At 48.5% G+C, this 20,551-nt stretch overlaps 1 protein-coding gene across 3 annotated transcripts in view; it reads right to left on the bottom strand.

The window, feature by feature from the left end:
• LOC144492533 (alpha-1,3-mannosyl-glycoprotein 4-beta-N-acetylglucosaminyltransferase B-like) overlaps window positions 1-20,551 on the bottom strand; it is a 243,124-nt gene that overhangs the window by 119,011 nt on the left and 103,562 nt on the right. For all 3 annotated transcript variants that reach the window (XM_078210655.1, XM_078210648.1, XM_078210664.1), the window contains exon 3: window positions 7,594-7,734. In XM_078210655.1, the coding sequence (XP_078066781.1) occupies window positions 7,594-7,734 (141 nt within the window). The remainder of the gene's footprint in view (window positions 1-7,593; window positions 7,735-20,551) is intronic.

The raw sequence follows: 20,551 nt of genomic DNA on the forward strand, positions 1-20,551 counted from the left end.
CCTGGCACTGCCCGCTGGGCACCGTAACTGTGCTGGGGCAGTGTCAAGGGACGGAGCCAGCGTGAGGCCAAGACAAGTGGGAGCTCCGCAGGGGTGGGAAGGAATGAACACTGCCGGGGGGGTGATTCGTGGGTGAGAGAAGGGGAGAACTCTGCTGGGGAGGGGGTGATCGGCAGGTGAAGGAAAGGGGGATCTCTGCCAGGGGGTGATTGGCGGGTGAGAAGGAGGGAACTCTGCCGGGGGAGGGGGATGTGATCGGTGGGGATGATGTCCATGGATGGTTCCTGTGGGAGAGGAGGGTCCTGATGTCCACGGGGAAGGGGAGGGCAGGAAATCTGGCAGTCCACTGGGAGACCTCCGGTCACCTACGCAATGGCGCTCCTCGAGCTCAACTCAGAAGCAGAAAAAAATCTAAATTGCTGCAAGATGGAGAAAACATTCAGCAAAGCAGCCTGACATAAAAATAAGCTCCAGAAGCAGAGGCACAGAGGAAAAATCACCGGGAGAAAACTCCAAAGAAAGACTTGGAAGCTAGAGATAGAAATTTAAAATCCCTCACTGCAGTAGAAAACTATTTGAATCTTCTTTGGAAATCCAGCTTCAAATCTCAGTGTGCAGTGTCATCAGACCTAGCACGGGTGAACTAAATCAAGTCCAGAGAAATTTGTAAATAATTCAGAGTCAAAAGTACAGTTTGAATAAACCTGTCCTAAATCCCAATTCTCAAGTTGGTGTCTGAACACCTGGGCCTGAATATTTATAAACCCTCGCCAACTGGAGAGCTGGTGACCCCGACAGGCCCACGGCCATTTTTTACTCTAACGAGCGCTGATTAGTAGGAGGCAGGATTTCATCCTCACTTGGATGGAAGTCCCGCCAGGCACTGCAGCTACATTCCTGGGATTAAGCATTGGGAGAAACAGGAGGTGTCTCCTCCTCATTCCTAGACTGCCCAGCCCCACTGTGCAATGGAAAGATATTGAGGAACGCACTCAGATGCCAGAATAACTGCCAAACCTACAGGAAGCACCAATGGTGACTGAAATTACCACTCTGCCGACAGTAGTGCAGGTGGGTTATGGAAGGGTTAAAAGACCTCCATACTGCCTGAACCTTGGAATTCAAGACCTGAAGGGGGGAAATGGGGTGGTGATAATGGAGTAATGACAATGTAAGTGTATGACAGTGTGGTGAACCATCGTTGGTTCCCACCAGGTAGTACTGAGCCAGGGTCTGGCCAGTACTATGAGTCTGTATATATGTTACTGTTGGGGTTAGGGTTGGGCTGTTCTACATGTTACTGTTGGGGTTAGGGTTGGGCTGTTCTACCTGTAATATAGTTATTATGGTACATCCCAGTCGGGCTCCGCCTCCTGGGAGAGGTATAAAGGTCACTGCTCTGTCTGAGACCCTTCAGTCTGGGATCGTGTATTATATATGGTAGCTCTATTGTAGTAGTCAATAAAAGCCTTTATTTCCTCGAGCATCTCTCGCCTCGTGAGTTATATCGCACATCAATTTTATTGACTACTAATTGAACTCTCGTCGTTGAAAAAAAAAGAAAACGATACAGAGAGCATGGAGCAAATGCTTAAACCCGAACGGCTTACGCTGGACCCACGTGCGGCGGGCGCTTCCAACACCTTCGACCACTGGTTGAAATGTTTTCAGGATTACCTCGAAGCCTCCGCAGCGGTCACCACGGACGACGACAGACTCCGGGTCCTCCACGCAAGGGTAAGCGATGCTGTATATTTAGCGATCCGTGCGGCCACCGACTACAAAGGGGCCCTCGAGCTTCTTAAGAAGCGCTACATTAAACCGCCAAACGAGATGCATGCTCGATATCTCTTAGCCACTCGACGACGGCAGCCCGGCGAAACGACGGAACAGTATGCGTGCGAGCTCCTACAGCTAGCCAGGGGCTGTAACTGCAAAGCAGTGTCAGCAGACCAGAACATGAACGACCTCGCTCGAGATGCGTTTGTGGCGGGAATCGGATCGTCTTATATCCGACTTCGGCTGTTGGAGCAAGGTAATCTCGATCTCACTAAGTCTATAAAGCTAGCGGATGCGCTAGAAACGGCCTCCAAAAGCCTGGCGATGTATCCCGATGGCCACGTGGAGACAGCGTGGCAGGGGCAGTCACAGATCCCACTTCATTCAGCGGGACCGAAAAGCGGCGTGATTGCGTTTCCGCCCTTGGGCCTGACGACGGCAGCAGCTCCAGGCGGCCCGCGGTGTTACTTCTGTGGGGGAAGTGAAGCACACTCGGCAGCGATGTCCCGCTAAAGCGGTGTTGTGCTCCGCCTGCAGCAAGAAGGGGCATTATTCGAAGGTATGTCGATCCAAACTTTCATCCAGGAACAGCAGTGCGGCGTGTGACTCCCCGGAGCCGGTTTCCTCGTCGTCGGCATCGTCAAGGGCTTCTTCCACGTGCGAGGCCAGGATGTCGCCATTCCAGATGGCGGAGTCGCAAGAGACGCGCGACCACCAGGGGTCGCTGATTTTGGCGCCATCGCCCACGTGCGACCTATGGGAGCAGCCATTTTGGTCGGCACCGACCGCGAATGACCAGCAGGGGTCGCCATCATCCATCTCAGCTGCCTGCAGTGGCGCTCATGAACCAACGGTGGCGTCGATCATCCTGGACCAGGCAAAGCCTCACAGACTCGACAAGTCCATGATGGACATAGGTAAACAACCGCACGATTTATTGTCTGTTTGACAGCGGGAGCACGGAGAGCTTTATTCACCCAGACGCCGTGAAGCGGTGTGGCCTCCAGATCCAGCCTGTCAAGCAGACAATTTCGATGGCGTCAAGGTCCCGGTCTGTCACCATGCTAGGGAGTTGCGTGGTAAATCTAACGGTGCAGGGCACGGTTTACGAGAGCTTCAAGCTCCTGGTGTTACCGCACCTTTGCACGCCAATACTCCTCGGACTAAATTTCATGGTCCACTTGAAGAGTGTAATCCTACAGTACGGTGGGCCACTCCCTCCGCTTTCAGTGGGAGAACAGCAGCCTCCAAATTGCCCAACGCGCTCCACCTGTAGCCTCTCGACGCTTAAGATTACCACACCCTCCTTATTCCAGAATCTCGTTCCAGGCTGCAAGCCCATCGCGACTAAGAGTAGGCGTTACAGCGCTGAGGATCGGATCTTCATTCGATCTGAGGTTCAGCGGCTCCTCAAGGAAGGGATCATACAACCTAGCGCTAGTCCTTGGAGAGCGCAGGTCGTGGTGGTCAAGAGTGGGAACAAACCCCGGATGGTCATAGACTATAGTCAGACCATTAACAGATACACGCAGCTGGATGCATATCCCCTCCCGCGCATATCTGATATGGTCAACCAGATTGCGCAGTACCGGGTGTTCTCCATCGACCTAAAGTCTGCCTACCACCAGCTCCCCATTCGCCCAGAGGACCGACAATACACGGCTTTTGAGGCGGATGGTCGCTTGTACCATTTTCTAAGGGTTCCTTTTGGTGTCACCAATGGGGTCTTGGTCTTCCAGCGTGCTATGGACCGAATGGTGGACCATAACGGACTGTGGGCTACCTTCCCGTACCTGGATAACGTCACCATCTGCGGCCATGACCAGCAGGACCACGATACCAACCTTCTTAGATTCCTACGCACTGCATCTCGCCTGAATCTGACCTACAACAGGGAGAAGTGGGTATTTCGCACGCGCTGCCTAGCTATCCTCGGATACGTGGTGGAAAACGGGGTCATTGGCCCTGATCCAGACCGTATGCGTCCCCTCCTCGAACTTCCCCTGCCCACTAGCGTAAAAACACTGAGAAGATGCTTAGGCTTCTTCTCTTACTACGCACAGTGGGTTCCCAATTACGCGGACAAAGCCCGTCCGCTCATCAAGTCTACCTCTTTTCCCCTAGCACCAGAGGCTCGTTTGGCCTTTGAAAAACTAAAAGCCGACATCGCGAAAGCCACGATGCACGCTATCGATGAGTCCATCCCCTTCCAGGTGGAGAGCGATGCATCTGATTTCGCCCTGGCTGCCACACTTAACCAGGCGGGCAGGCCCGTCGCCTTTTTCTCTCGCACCCTCCAAGGCCCTGAAATTCGACATTCGGCGGTGGAAAAGGAGGCCCAGGCCATTGTGGAGTCCGTCCGGCATTGGCGCCATTACTTGGCGGGAAAACGGTTCTCCCTGCTCACGGACCAGCGGTCCGTGGCCTTCATGTTCAATAACACGTTACGGGGCAAGATCAAGAACGATAAGATCTTGAGGTGGAGAATCGAACTCTCCACCTACAATTATGATATCATGTATCGTCCAGGGAAACTCAACGAGCCCTCGGATGCCCTGTTGCGTGGAACATGCGCCAGTATGCAGGAGAATCGATTGCAGGCTCTCCACAATGACCTCTGCCATCCAGAGGTCACTCGGGTCTACCACTTCATAAAAGCCCGGAATCTACCCTACTCGGTGGAGGATGTCAGGTCCATAACCAGAAGCTGCCGGGTATGCGCGGAATGCAAACCGCACTTTTACCGACCTGACAGGGCACAACTCGTTAAGGCCACTCGTCCCTTCGAAAGACTGAGTGTGGATTTTAAGGGCCCCCTTCCCTCGACAGATCGGAATGTGTACTTCCTCAATGTGGTTGATGAGTACTCACGATTCCCTTTTGTCATTCCCTGTTCTGATATGACCGCTGCCACGGTTATCAAGGCATTTCGTGATCTTTTCACCCTGTTCGGTTACCCGTTACATCCACAGTGATAGGGGCTCGTCGTTCATGAGCGATGACTTGAGGCAATACCTGCTCTCATACGGGATTGCCTCTAGTAGAACCACGAGCTACAACCCTAGGGGTAACGGACAGGTGGAACGTGAGAACGCTACAGTCTGGAAGGCTGTCTTACTGGCGTTGAAGTCAAAAGGCCTTCCAGTCTCCCGTTGGCAAGAGGTGCTCCCTGATGCGCTCCACTCCATACACTCACTCCTGTGTACGGCAACCAACGCTACTCCCCATGAGAGACTGTTTTCATTCCCTCGGAAGTCTTCCTCTGGGACCTCATTACCGTCTTGGTTGACGTACTCAGGACCTGTCCTCCTGCGGCGACATGTTAGGACCCGCAAGTCCGACCCTTTGGTTGAACAGGTCCATCTCCTCCACGCCAACCCTCAGTATGCCTATGTGGCATACCCTGACGGGCGAGAGGACACGGTCTCGATTCGAGACCTGGCGCCAGCAGGAGGCTTGGAAACCCCTGTCGCTCCCATACCTCCTGTTAGAGACCCCCCAACTATTGTTTCCCGTCCTGACACGGCGCGGGCAGCATCGGGACCATCACTTAACCCTTTTACTCCCGTGTACAGCTTGCCTGAGTCCAGGAGATGGTCGCCACTTCAAGGCGTGTCCGAGTTCAGCGGATTGTCACCACCTCGGGTCAACCGGCCCGTGAGACATTGGAGGAGCCGTTGGACACCGCCTTGGGGAGAACGCCACCACGAGTGCCTACACCGGTGTCATCGCCGGTGTTGAGGAGGTCATAACGACGGTGCGCCCCCCCTGACCGTCTGAACTTATAAACTGATGACCAATTGTTCTGTGTTTTTTTTTGTACCCTGCCGGCCTTTGTCTTCAAAGGAGGGGTGAATGTGGTGAACCATCGTTGGTTCCCACCAGGTAGTACTGAGCCAGGGTCTGGCCAGTACTATGAGTCTGTATATATGTTACTGTTGGGGTTTGGGTTGGGCTGTTCTACATGTTACTGTTGGGGTTAGGGTTGGGCTGTTCTACCTGTAATATAGTTATTATGGTACATCCCACTCGGGCTCCGCCTCCTGGGAGAGGTATAAAGGTCACTGCTCTGTCTGGGACCCTTCAGTCTGGGATCGTGTATTATATATGGTAGCTCTATTGTAGTAGTCAATAAAAGCCTTTATTTCCTCGAGCATCTCTCGCCTCGTGAGTTATATTGCGCATCAGACAGTAATAACAATGTGCGGCATCAGATAAACTATCATCTAAAATACATTAAAATGCAGTGTAATAAGCGTGTGGCACATATAGGGTTAAGACCATAAGATATGGGAGCAGAATCAGGCCGCTCGGCCCATCGAGTCTGCTCTGCCATTCAAGCACGGCTGATATTTTTCTCATCCCTATTCTCCTGCCTTTTCCCCATAGCCCCTGATCCCCTTATTAATCAAGAATCTAACGATTTCTGTCTTAAACACTCAATGACCTGGCTTAGTCACTCAATGACCTGGTCTAATGTGGGTACGAGTACAGGACCAACCACACAGTGATGTAAGAGAGCACATGACCTGCACCCAGGGCCAGTCTAGTGTTGGACAGAGACGTATGTACAAACAAGCATGGAGCCAGCTTCTAGCTATTACCCTTTACTGTGTATTTGTAAATAGTTCTAAGTCAATAAAGATTTACAGTTAACCTATTATGACTATGAAGGCCTGCAGAACTGTAAGCAACACCATACACTGTCATGGCCAATATTTATCTCTCAACCAAATATTAAAAGTTCAGATTATCTATTCATTATTACACTAATGTTTGTGAAACCTTGTGGTCTAAAAATTGGCTGCTGTGTTTCCTATGTTACAGTTCAAAATTGGAATTGAAAGCTAGTCTCAGTAATGGTAATCATGAAACTAGCATTGATTGTTGTAAAAACCCATCTGCTTCACTAAGGAAGGAAATCTGCCGTCCTTACTGGTCTGGCCTGTACGTGACTCCAGATCCGCAGCAATGTGGTTGATGATGCCCCAGCACAGTAGCAGAGTGGTTAGCACTGCTGCTTCACAGCACCAAGGACTCGGGTTCAATTCTGGCCTCGGGCCACGATCTGTGTGGAGTTTGCACATTCTACCAGTGTCTGCATGGGTTTTCTCCGGGTGCTCTGGTTTCCTCCCAAAGTCCAAAGATGTGCAGGTTAGGTTGATTGGCCATGCTAAATTGACCCTTAGTATCAGGTGGGCTAGCTAGGGTAGATAGGTGGGGTTATGGGGATAGAGCTTGGGTGGGATTGTGTTTGGTGCAGACTCGATGGGCTGAATGGTCTCTTTCTGCACTGTACAATTCTATGAGACCCTTAAATGTCCTTTGAAATGACCGAGCAAGCCACTCAATTGAAGGGCAATTAGGGATGGGCAACAAATGCTGGCCCAGCCAGCGATGCCCACATCCCACTAAATAATTTTGTTAGCTGTAATGTGCTTCGAATGTCCTGAAGCCATGAAAGGTACTAAAGGTGTATGCAATATTTATTTTTGTTTTCTTTATTTAAATTGCACTGCCGGTCGTATAAAGATTCAAGGTTTCAACTCTCCAGGTGTCGGTGGAAGCAGCGATGATAACTCTGGTGTGCTGGGAGAATTAAAAAAGGAATGTTTGCTTTATAAAGAAACCTTAACAGACAACTTTCAAATGCTGCAGTTTTAAATAGCACAGGACGATGTGAGAAATATATCATAAAACCTTTAAACGCAGCCATTTAAGGTAACCATTTGGATCGATACATTTTGAGGGAGTATATATTTAAAATCAGGTAATGTTAGGCAGCAATTTGAAATGTTCCTATTTGCTGCTTACCTCCAGTCTTCCCCTGTCCGATCATCACTTTTGGTTGAAGACTATCTTCATTAGACATCAGATGAGGAAGGTAATAGAAGATATTTGGTTGTTGAATGTAATCTTTTCTAGTGAGGTTCAATGCTTGCATCTTCATTGCATCTGAAATGAAGAAAACCGGTGTTAAGGGAATACGCTCACGTAAGTATTCTTATTTTTGAGATTGAGATGGTTGCAGTCACTGTGTCAGCTTTCAGAACTCAAGGCCTGCTTCAGGACATTGGTCTGAATTTTACACACTGCCCCCACCAGTGGGTTTGGAGACAGTAGGTGAGTTTACGATTCCGTGGATAAGCTTCCCAATGGGTTCTCACCTGCTCTGACCTCTGTGCAATTTTACACTTGGACGGCAAGGCCTCAGAGCTGCCCTTTGCCTGATTGATGCCCTTAACATGTCCAATTTGAATCACATAAGGGCAGTTTCCTGCCCAACCTCAATTTTTAGGTTGGTGGGAGATGAGAGATACCCAAAAATAATTGGATTCAGGCCTTAGACAGGAAGGCCTCCATCAGCATCGCTCTCTTGTAACCTTGGGCATGCCCTACCCTGCTTAATGTCCAGTAACTAGACGACCTACCTCCCCACACAGAGCCTCTGTGCCGCTACCTCAATCCCACACTATCCACCCCCTCCAAGACTCTCCTACCCTTCCTGCTCTGAAATCCCCAAAACCTACCTCTTCCTTGTGACTGGAGAGTGCTGGCTGGCAGCTCCCAAAGGGGTGCAGGCCAGGGTTGTACCTGGCGTGCTCGCAGTGCGCTGGGGAAGGCTTTCAGGATGGTGCCTGGACCATCAATTCGGGGAGTTGATGGCAGGGTGGGTGAATCAGAGGCCGCCCACCAGTGATATGCCATGGAACTCCTGCCTGCTTTCTTTTTCTCCAAGGTTCCGCACTATATGGCGGTAAAAGCAGCCATTGCTGTCGGCGGCCTCAACGTTGCTTTGCCTGCCCGACATCGGCCATTGCCGATACCTGAGAAAATCTCTCACAGTGGCTTTGCAAAGGACCTTTGGATTAGTGCACATATTGGAAAGGTTGCTTGAGCATATCAGTTCTTTGCTCAATGATGTTCTTTGTGGCAGTGTGGCTCTCATGTTAGATCTGCTCTGCACCTGTACCCAAGTTCCTGACTGGACTCAGCCTGCAATTGATTAGAAAAGAGAGATGTTGGGAATGAATCCTGACTGTTGCCAAGAGAAGGAGCACAGTCCTGCGTGATGCCTAGGCTCGGGCTGCAAAAAAGTTGTGCAACAATGGAACAGAATCCCTCCCCTTTCAGAACATTGCCAGCGAATGATGGGGAGCATAAAAATCAATGTAAATGCAGCCTGTGGCATCCTGAGGAAACCTGTGATACAGGTGAAGCAACGAACACAAGACACTTCTTGACATATTTTAATTAGACTTTACTCTATGGTACATTTGCAATGCCTGCACAGCAGCCCGATCCAATCTGCCATTTTGTTTACGAAGGTGCCTGTTTACTGCCTGAAAATCAGGCATCGTAATTCTACAGCTGTAATTCCAAAATGTTACTAGCTTTTCATTGCCGGTGAGCTTAGTTGTGTTTACAATTGAAATGGATTTGGGATTTTAAGCAAATGCTGTCTGTATAAAAGCATTCGTTTTGTTCAGCTCATTACTCATCTGTGACAAGAAAGCCAATCTTGTTTGTTGGGAGCTAGTTTCTGTGTTGGAGAATGGGCGAGGAATTCAGTTGCTGCTGCTGCTTTTCTATTGTGGCTTCTCCTGACCCCGAGGATTGGTTAAACTGACAAGTTTACCTTGAGATTGAGTGCAGCTGCATAAGGCCCAGGTGCCCGAGGAGCCAGCAGTGCTAAGATGACACTGAGCCCAACATGGAGGAAACACCTCATTGATCCAGCAGGATTTCTCCACCTTCCTCCCATCGTCCCTCTCACTTTGGTGCAAGAATGGCAAGTAGCTATCTCTTAACAAAATTCTAAAAGCCATGTAAGTGATAAAATAATTTCAACTTCAGCTGCAAACATATCATTTATCTTTAAAAAATGAGTGCTTGTGGTAGCACAGTCACTATTTCCTTCCTGTGTTCGAACGGTTTTTTTTAAGAAGAAACAATTTTGTGAGACATCTGTTCTTATTAGACGTCTCCAGCTGCACCACGGCACCCCGACAACTCAGATTCCAAACCAAGCAGTACAAATACACAGTACGACACTGAAATTGACGATATCAACAATCTGAGTCTCTGGCTTCAGATAGGTGAACACTTGCATTTTCCCCAAGTTTAATTATGCAAACTCAACACAGTCAAGGAATCTCTAAGGCTGGCTATTGCTGCAATGAAAACCTGTTCACTATATAAAAAAACACTCATTTCTACAGGCCTTTCGGAACAAGCCTTTTAGATACAAAATTGTTGCTGTCAACAGTTTGCAAGTTCTTGTACAATCACATCAGAAGATATTTTACCAACTTGGCCATCTGACCTTTGCTGGGTGACAGGAAGGGAACCGTTAGCTTTCTGTTCCTGCCTGTTTTGAAAGGTATTGGAATTGTTAAGAGGCTGTTTGGCACAGGTAAACATTGAAATCTATTGCCACAAAAGCAGGTTAAATTTCCATAATATAAGGAGTGACTTAATGTATGAGATGCAGATGTGAAGCATAGCATGCTGGAAGGTTCTAAGAGGACTGGTTAACCCACGCATTACCGAAGGCCATTCAAGATTGATCACTTCAGAACTTTGTCGATGTTACCAGGCTGTATCAATCTTACTTTACTATGTTAGGCTCTTGAAACACATATTTCTTGTATTACCTTCTTTTACCTTTTTTTTACCACTGATATAGCCTCTAGTTTCTCAGTATCAAAGAATGAATTTAATATAAATTGTTATCTTAACTCATGGCTGTACAGCCATGAGTTATGTGTCAAATACACAGCTCAATGAGAGAGACAAATCAACCATGGCTAATAAAAGAATTAAAGATGGCATTCGACCGGGCTTGCCAAACCAGCGGCCTCTCAGCAATTTGTTGTTGTAGTGAAGGTAGGAGAAAATCAGTCTGTGATTGGAGGAGTAGCAAACGCAAACTGAAGAGGTTTTCATTTGAGTGCCAGGGCCCAGGGAGGGCCAACCCAGCTGCCAGGGCCCAGGGAGGGCCAACCCGGCTGCCAGGATCCAGGGAGGGCCAACCCGGCTGCCAGGATCCAGGGAGGGCCAACCCGGCTGCCAGGGCCCAGGGAGGGCCAACCCGGCTGCCAGGGTCCAGGGAGGGCCAACCCAGCTGCCAGGATCCAGGGAGGGCCAACCCGGCTGCCAGGGCCCAGGGAGGGCCAACCCGGCTGCCAGGGTCCAGGGAGAGCCAACCCGGCTGCCAGGGCCCAGGGAGGGCCAACCCGGCTGCCAGGGTCCAGGGAGGGCCAACCCGGCTGCCAGGGCCCAGGGAGGGCCAACCCGGCTGCCAGGGTCCAGGGAGGGCCAACCCGGCTGCCAGGGCCCAGGGAGGGCCAACCCGGCTGCCAGGGTCCAGGGAGGGCCAACCCAGCTGCCAGGGCCCAGGGAGGGCCAATCCGGCTGCCAGGGTCCAGGGAGGGCCAATCCGGCTGCCAGGGTCCAGGGAGGGCCAACCTGAGTGTTGGGGCCAGGGGAGGGGCAACTCGAATGCCAAGGCCCAGGGGGAGCCAACTCGAGTGTCGGGGGCCTGGGGAGGGACAACTCGAGTGTCGGGGGCCTGGAGAGGGGTAACACGAGTGTCGGGGGCCTGGAGAGGGGTAACACGAGTGCCAAGGCCCAGGGGGAGCCAACTCGAGTGTCGGGGGCCTGGAGAGGGGCAACTCGAATGTTGGGGCCTGGAGAGGGGTAACACGAGTGTCGGGGGCCCGGAGAGGGGCAACCCGAGTGTCGGGGGCCTGGAGAGGGGCAACTCGAGTGTCGGGGGCCTGGAGAGGGGCAACTCGAATGTTGGGGCCTGGAGAGGGGCAACTCGAGTGTCAGGGGCCCGGAGAGGGGCAACTTGAGTGTCGGGGGCCTGGAGAGGGGCAACTCGAGTGTCAGGGGCCCGGAGAGGGGCAACTCGAATGTTGGGGCCTGGAGAGGGGCAACTCGAATGTTGGGGCCTGGAGAGGGGCAACTCGAGTGTCAGGGGCCTGGAGAGGGGCAACTCGAGTGTCAGGGGCCTGGAGAGGGGAAACCCGAGTGCCAGAGTCCAACATGAATGTTGGGGCCATCGTGAGTTTTATTAATAATCATTTGTGTGGAACATTATGGAATGCCTTTTGGAAATCAAGACATATCAAAGGAGCAGGAGTAGGCCATTCAGCCCCATGAGCCTGCATTGCCATTCAACTAGGTCATGGCTGATCTTCTACTCCATTACCATTTTCCCATTCTATCCCCATATCCCTCGATATCTCTAACATATCCATTTCTATCTTGACCATACTCAATGACTGAGCTTCCACAGGGGTAGAGAATACAAAAGATTCACCGCTCTCTGAATAAAGAATGTCCTCATTATCTCAGTTCTAAATGGCCTACCTCTCATTCTAAGGCTATGTCCCCCGGTTCTAGACCCCCAGCCAGGAGACATATCGGGGGTGATTCTCCCAGCCCGCTGTGCTGCTCTGCTCGAGCAGTGCAGCAGGCTGGGAGACATCAGTGCGGTGCGGAGCCAATTTCAATATTATAATCCGCATTAGCATCTGATTAGTGGGCCCGAGACTGAAGTGTCAGTGGGAGTTATTCCCATTTTCACGCAAATTGGGGATTTAGAATTTTTGTGGGAGAATCCTGGTCATCTTTTCTACATCCAGCCTCATGATTAACCTGTGAGGGGAGTTTGAGGAGACAGGACCTATATATTCTGGAATCCAAAAGAATGTGGTGATCTCACTGAAGCTTACAAAATTATCCCAGTACTCAACACAGTAGGTACAGGAGGGATGTTTCTCCCAGCTGGGATGTCTGGAACCAGATCATGTCCGAATACATTTGAGTTGTCATTTCCTCAAAGTTGCGGAGGTTTCTCAGACAGATTGTCCCTTTCTGGATCCAAGTGAAGTGCTATTAACTAGTATATTTATACAGAGATAATCCTCAAAGTTACTGTTGATAATTGATTCTATATTTTTAAATAGAATAGAAAATGAATATCTTGGCATCTACATTATATATTACCTCTTTTAAATATGGTCACACATTAGTTTGTTTCCAGTAAACTGATACTTCCAAAGTGTCCATTGATTTCCATACTGGGACTTTAGGAACAGGGAGTATACCATTCAACCCCCTGTATCTTCTCTGTCATTCAAGTGTCACTCCCTTGGTTGCCTACTGAAATTACTTGAGCGTGAAGTCATGGAGCATACGTTCATGGGTGATGCTCTGAGACATTATACTATAGTGATTGGGTGATTGGTGCTTTGAATCATGAGCTTCTCTGGTCCTGAATTGTCCATAGCATTTGGGAGGGGAGGAGGTCAGTAACTGATGGTAAGGGGTAGGAGTTGGTGAACTGGGGGCAGAGCGAGCATTGCAAAAGGGAGGTCAGCTTCCTTCTGTGGTTAGAGAAATCCCTACATTGCAGAAAGAGGCTATTTGGCCCATCAAGTCTGCATTGATTCTCTGAAAGAACATCTCACCCAGGCCCTACCCTCCACCTTATTCACGTAACCCCATGCATTTACCATGTGCAATCCATCTAAACTATACTTCATTGGACTGTGGGAGGAAACCGGAGCACCCAGAGGAAATGTACCCTGACACAGGGAGAACGTGCAGATTCCACACAGACAGTAACCCAAGTAACTCAAACCCAGGTTCCTGGCACTGTGAAGCAGCAGTGCTAACCACTGTGCTGCCATGCTGCCCGGTGTAATTAGGTAAGGCTACGCAGAACAACCTCAGAAGAACCATGCATCTACTCTTCCTTCGGCACGGTGGCACAGTGGTTAGCACTGCTGCCTCACAGCTTCAGGGACCTGGGTTCGATTCCCGGCTTGGGTCACTGTCTGTGTGGAGTTTGCACGTTCTCCCCGTGTTTGTGTGGGTTTCCTCCGGGTGCTCCAGTTTCCTCCCACAGTCCAAAGATGTGTGGGTTAGGTTGATTGGACATGTTAAATTAACCCTTAGTATCCTGGGATGTGATAGGTTAGAGGGATTAGCAGAGTAACTAAGCGGGGATTGGGCCTGGGTGGGATTGTGGTCGGTGCAGACTCGATGGGCCGAATGGCCTCCTTCTGCACTGTAGGGATTCTATGATTCTCTTTTGAGTAGCAATAACATTGATGATTGCATTAAGATAAAAGCATTGCTTAAGCTTGTGGAAAAGGTAGTACATAGGATTTATTGATTCTGTGCTAGTGGGCATATTGTCCTCTAGGTACAAGATTAAATAAAATATCTGCATTTCATGAAGGGCACGGCCTTCAGTGCAGGAGCCTGGATGCCAACGTGACTATAATCAATGACCTCTCAGACTATAGAGCAGACCTATAGGATTGTGTTGCTCTCTGATTGAGATCAGAAATAGAGTGGCAATGATAAACACTTTGCATTCCGGTTATCCAGTGCTTGAACTCATTACATTCTCATTTGCTATGGTTTTCTTCCTATTTTTCGGAACAGTACTTTACTTCCCATCTCCTCGCTCAGCCTCTTCCGCTGGAGCTTTCAAATTACACTCCTCTGGGATCATGCTTAGCTGGCTCTCGTATCAGTTCCCATAGCAGCCAAGCAACACCAGTGAATCATCTGGAGTCACCAATTCCCATGAGGATGTGAATGCCACTTCCCAAGTTGACAATCCGCTCCAGCAGTCTTTTGTATCAGCAAACATCTTTTGCAATGGCTCTCTGAATTCCTCAGCTGCGTTGACTGTAAACATATTTAAGCAAATGAAAAACACTCCTCCCATTCGCCTCCCACTGTAAACTGGCTGACATTTCTTTTTAAAGTTTATTTGTTAGTATCACAAGTAGGCTTACATTAACACTGCAATGAAGTTACTGTGAAAATCCCCTAGTCGCCACACTCCGGCGCCTCTTCGGGTACACCGAGGGAGGATTTGGCATGGCCAATACACCTAACCAGTATGTCTTTCGGACTGTGGGAGGAAACCGGAGCACCCAGAGGAAACTCACACAGACACGGGGAGAACGTGCAGACTCCACACAGACAGTCACCCAAGTCGGGAATGGAACCCGGGTACCTGGTGCTGTGAGGCAGCAGTGCTAACCACTGTGCCCACTTTAATCTTAGTTGAATATAAGTAACCTGGAAAGAAGCAACATGGTCAAGTCGCAATTTTATACTGGCATCTAAATAGAAAAGACGCGATTTTGATGTTGCTAACCTTTTACAACAAACTATTTATGAAGTAGCCATCAACCAGCAACAGACAATTTTATTAAGTGGAAATGTCTCAATTACCCTGATAATAATCAATAGTCAATAAGAGTCACATTTTATTTCTGTATTTTCCCACGAACATCTCTATGAAAGGATTAAAAGTGTTGCTACAGGGTCTGGGAAAGGGAAAATCTTGAATTCTTTTGGATCCTCCCTACTATCGAATGAATGGGATTTCTATAAAGACATTGAGAGAAGGAACATAGCTTGGAGCAGGCATTGTTTTAAGTTTAAAGCTCTTTGTACAATTAGCTGCAACCAATAAAGTTAACCCTTATAATTATTGACAATATTATAGACTAATTAGTCATTTCCAACAACTTGGTTAAGTTAACATCTTTAGGGTATTTAGGATATATATTAAGTGAGGAGAAACAAGTCTAGGATTTTGGGGACAGTTGAGAATTTCCCTACCAGTACGGATCCCAGGGAAGATGTAATGCTCTTTGGAGGCAGTTGAGAGTCTCCCTGTCAGCATGTCAGTCCACTTTTAAATTGATTATTCATTTTTAAAATTCATTTGTGGGACACGGGCGTCGCTGACTGGCCAGCATTTATTGCGCATCCCTAGTTGCCCTTGGAGGGCAGTTGAGAGTCAACAACCACATTGCTGTGGATCTGGATCACATGTAGGCCAGACCGGGTAAGGATGGCAGATTTCCTTTCCTAAAGGATATTAGTGAACCAGATGGGTTTTTCCAACAATCGACAATGGTTTCACAGTCATCGGTAGATTCTTAATTCCAGATATATACTTTTTGTATTGAATTCAAATCCCACCATCTGCTGTGGCAGGATTCGAACCCAGGTCCCAGAACATTAGCCGAGTTTCTGGATGAATAGACTAGCGATAATACCACGAGGCCATCGGCTCCCCTGAATTTGAAAATGTGAAGTCTGTAATGTTTTGTTGATAAGTATACTTTGCCTTCATTAGTTGATAAGTTTTCATTCATTAAGTTAAATGATTAATTTGTAATTGATAAGTTTTTGATTATTGTATTACTCTTTCATTTTGCTTATAATCAATAAGCTTTGATATTATCTGCTAACTCAGTATGAGTCTTTGCATAATGGTTGTATATCTGTCTAACTCAGTTTGAAGGGTAACACGGGTTTCAGTATTTAAGCTGCGGGCAACAAAATTAAATCAAGTCTAAATTTATTAGAAATGTCATAGAATGTCATAGAAACCCTACAGTACAGAAAGAGGCCATTCGGCCCATCGAGTCTGCACCGACCACAATCCCACCCAGGCCCTACACCCATATCCCTACATATTTTACCCGCTAATCCACGCATCCCAGGACACTAAGGGGCAATTTTAGCATGGCCAATCAACCTAACCCGCACATCTTTGGACTGTGGGAGGAAACCGGAGCACCCGGAGGAAACCCACGCAGACATGAGGAGAATGTGCAAACTCCACACAGACAGTGACCCAAGCCGGGAATCGAACCCAGGTCCCAGGTCCCTTTAACTGGCAAAGTTGTGGAAATGATATTTAAACTATTATCTGCTGAGTTTAAAGTATTTGTTTAATTAAACTTACTTGCTTAGCTGGTTTTTGCTCTTGCCAGAGTAAACTTTAATGTCCCACTCCCCAACTATCACTTCTTCTGCTGCTATGCAGATTAGGTTTTTAATAAAATATGCAAATTCCCGTAGATCTGGGAAAGCAATGTCTCCATAAGCGGGGCAGCACATTTTGGTGTACATACTGAGATATTTCTACCCAAAATTACTGATTTTGAGAGTTCATTAGGTCAGAGGGAGGTCACATAATGAACATGGTCTAGGTGGGCTAGGGGTCCATCTGTGGCACTCCTCCAACCAAAGAGACTGGAACGTCCAGTAAAGAGTTTTAAGCTGGGGAAGAGTAGGGTCCCCTTTGGAAGAAATATTTAGCTGACCCTGCAGTTTAAAGAGAAGGCTGTCTAGTTCCCCTTGTGAGCCTCACTATCACCAGTTGGTCAGCTACAACACTACATTGTAACAATCATATCAAGCATACCGATACTAAACATAAGCTGGGCCCCTGAGTAGACAGTAGGCAAGGGAGTCTGAACTTTGTGGATTAATTTGGGACACCTTTGGCAGAGGTGAGATGCCCTTTGGGGAACGCAAGGCGCCCTTTAGTGGCAGTAATGTGTCCTTTGGAATTGTCAAAAGGCGTCATGGATGTATGTAAAACTGCATAAACTCATTAACTGTCAAGCTCATTAGAACTATCAGAAATGTCAAAAACAGTCAAAACTCTCATAAGGAATTGTCTAGAGGACCCATCAAATCTGTCAAGAGGAACTGTCAAAGGGAGGTGCCAAGCAGTTAAAAGTCCTGCTCATGCAGTAGGGGGAGGCAGGGGTGGGGGATAGAGGGGCAAAAGTTGGCACAGGAGCAATGAAGAGCCTTGAGAAATGAATAGTGAGGCAATGGTTTGCATGCAACTATAAATGTCCAAAAAGGGTGGTAGAGAGGCACAGGTGGTAAGGAGGGTATGAGGGACCAAGGGGTTTTGTAGAGGGGTATATATTGGCAAAGGGTCTTCAAAAGGCCATGGGATGGGAAGCAGTGCATAGGTTAGCATAGGGATAATAAAGGGCCATGAGGGGATAGAGAAGCAAAACTTAGCATGGAGGGTATGAGGGGCAGTGAGAAATGGGTAGAGGAGCATAAGTTGGTTGGAGGTATGGGGGGGCATGGAGATGGGCACAGAACATGAAGTGTCATAGATGGAGCAATGAGAATGTATGGAGCACCCGGAGGAAACCCACGCAGTCATGGGGAGGACGTGCAAACTCTGCACAGACAGTGACCCGGGAATTGAATTGAGGTCCCTGGAGCTGTGAGGCAGCAGTGCTAACCACTGTGCCACCCCAAAACTCTGACATCCGGGCAGCCAATGTTAAATGTTGCGTTTATGGAGCTGGGAATTCTCCCTACTAATAAAGAGGTTTCCATTAGTGGCTACTTAAAGGGGAGAACTGGCACGTACCCATAGAGTGGGAAAGTACATGACTTACACAGGAAAAAAACATCAAATAGACACCACACAGATATTTCAATTGTGCCAAGAACATGTTTATATCATCTGTTTTCCTTGCATCTCGATGCAGTAATTGTTTGAGTAAGGATGGAGCAACAATATTGTGTTACTGCACATGTACTAAAAATACTCATATGACATTCCTCTGTTCATTATTTTGGCTGGGCCAATACCTATGTTACAATAGGGACACGAGAATGTCCTATGCAATTTTAGCCTGGATCTTCCGAGGCTGGGCCAGCAGCAAGGTATCTCAACAACTGCCAGCGCATATTGGAAAATGCTGCTGATGATTTTTCATTCATTGATGGTAAGCCAAAGGCAATGTGCAAACCATCCCCCAATTTGCATTGCACAGGAAATTTATCCCTTTAAGCAGTCATCCATTGATGTCACTGAGTGTAGTTTTGAGCATAACATAAATGGTTGTTCTGTCTGACAGAAGAAGAATGTTTGGAGACAGGAGAAAGTTATTTGTTGTATCGTCTAATTAAAATGTCGAAGTCAGTGTAATGTGGTGTGTGGTGTGTAAGAGGTTGTCTTAATAGATCAGCACATGACCATTACAACATTGTTCAGCTTTGCAGAATCCCTAGTGCAGAAGGAGGCCATTCGGTCCATCGAGCCTGCACCGACAACAATCTCACCCAGGCCCTATCCCCCCCCCCCCCCCCCAACCACATGTATTTGCCCTTCTAATCCCCCTAACACTAAGGGGCAATTTAGCGTGGCCAATCCACCTAACCCACACCTCTTGGACTGTGGGAGGCATCCGGAGCACCTGGAGGAAACCCAAGGGGAGAACGTGCAAACTCCACACAGACAGTGACCCAAGCCGGGAATCGAACCTGGGTCCCTGGCGCTGTGAGGCATCAGTGCACTGTGCTGCCCGTGATGAAATGGATAATGTTCACCCTCTCACCACTGCTCCTCAACTAACAGGATGCTTACAGCCACCATGGGTAGAACAGAAGAAATCCACCAAACATGTTGTGCGCCAAGCAGGACGCAGTTGGGAAATCGCGGCCCGTCTTAGTTGATTCATATTCTGGGGGGTTTAAACTTGACGACCTGTCAAACATCAAGCTTAAGAGGCATTTTGTCACACACGGCATCCCACAGGGACTCATGACAGTCAACGTTTGCTAATTCCTCTCCACTGAATTTCACAACTTTGCACACATGCAGGACTTTAAACATGTCACAAGCTGCACCCCCGCACCCCCGCACCCCTCCCCCCCCCCCCCCCCCACCCCATCCACAGTTAAACAGGCGGTTCACTCAGCCAAGCATTTTCCAGAGAAGTAAGCAGTGGATTGCACAGGCAACTATGCTGCACTCCTTAGCCTGCAAGATCTACCGCGACAGGGCCTGCCCTCATCAGCAAACTGACTCTTTTGGAGGTGCCAAAGCTTTGCTATAGCCTAAACTTGAAACAAACCTGAATGAGGTTCTCCTACAACTCAAGACTGAAAAACAAGCACATTATGATCGAGATGCCCATAGACGTGGCTCTCTAACACTAGGTCAGACCATCAGGATTCAGACTGCACATAGCTATGATCAGTTGGCATTGGTACACAATAATGCTCCGCAACCGAAGAGTTACGGGGTAGCCTCAGATGTTACCCACTATGTACGCCACCGCCATCACCTGCTACAAGTGGCAGAACAGCGCCAGCAGATAATACAGCACTTCAGTCATTCAGCTGACAGCACCAGCCCCTTGCACCAAGGGATATGCAACTCCTATGATGGCCAATGCAGCTGGTCTTGCGCCTAACAACATGCAGAGAACATGTACAGTGTTGCTACCAGTGAGGACGCTGGTCACAGAAAGACCGCGACACCACTTCAGGGTGCCTGAACAGGCTGGGCACACAATTCCAGGACTTTGTTACCACTTAGCTTTTAACTGACTTTTGAGGTTCTTCTTTCTTTCCCGGCTTGAGTCACTGTCTGTGTGGAGTTTGCACGTTCTCCCTGTGTCTGCGTGGGTTTTCCACGGGTGCTCCGGTTTCCTCTCACAGTGCAAAGATGTGCAGGTTAGGTGGATTGGCAATGCTAAATTGCCCCTTAGTGTCAGGGGGACTAGCTAGGGTAAATGTATGAGGTTATGGGTGGGATTGTGATCAGTGCAGACTCGATGGGCCAAACGGCCTCCTTCTGCACTGTAGGATTCTATGAAGACTTCTTGGGTGAACCTCAGCCACCTTACCCATTGATCTGGAAAGATATTCAATCAGGTTCTTCTGGATCTTTCGCCCTAGTGGCTGGGTGTCTGCGGAAGGATCTGACTCTTCTCTGCTGCTCCATTACGTGTTAAGTTTCCTGGGTTTAAATTATCTTCCTTCCTACAATATATACATCTGGAGGAAGAAAGTCATCATTGGAAAGCCTAGATTACTGTACAGGTCATAGAAATCATAGAAACCCTACAGTGCAGAAGGAGGCCATTCGGCCCATCGAGTCTGC

The sequence above is a fragment of the Mustelus asterias genome, chromosome 1, assembly GCF_964213995.1.
Source record: "Mustelus asterias chromosome 1, sMusAst1.hap1.1, whole genome shotgun sequence".
Taxonomy (NCBI): domain Eukaryota; kingdom Metazoa; phylum Chordata; class Chondrichthyes; order Carcharhiniformes; family Triakidae; genus Mustelus; species Mustelus asterias.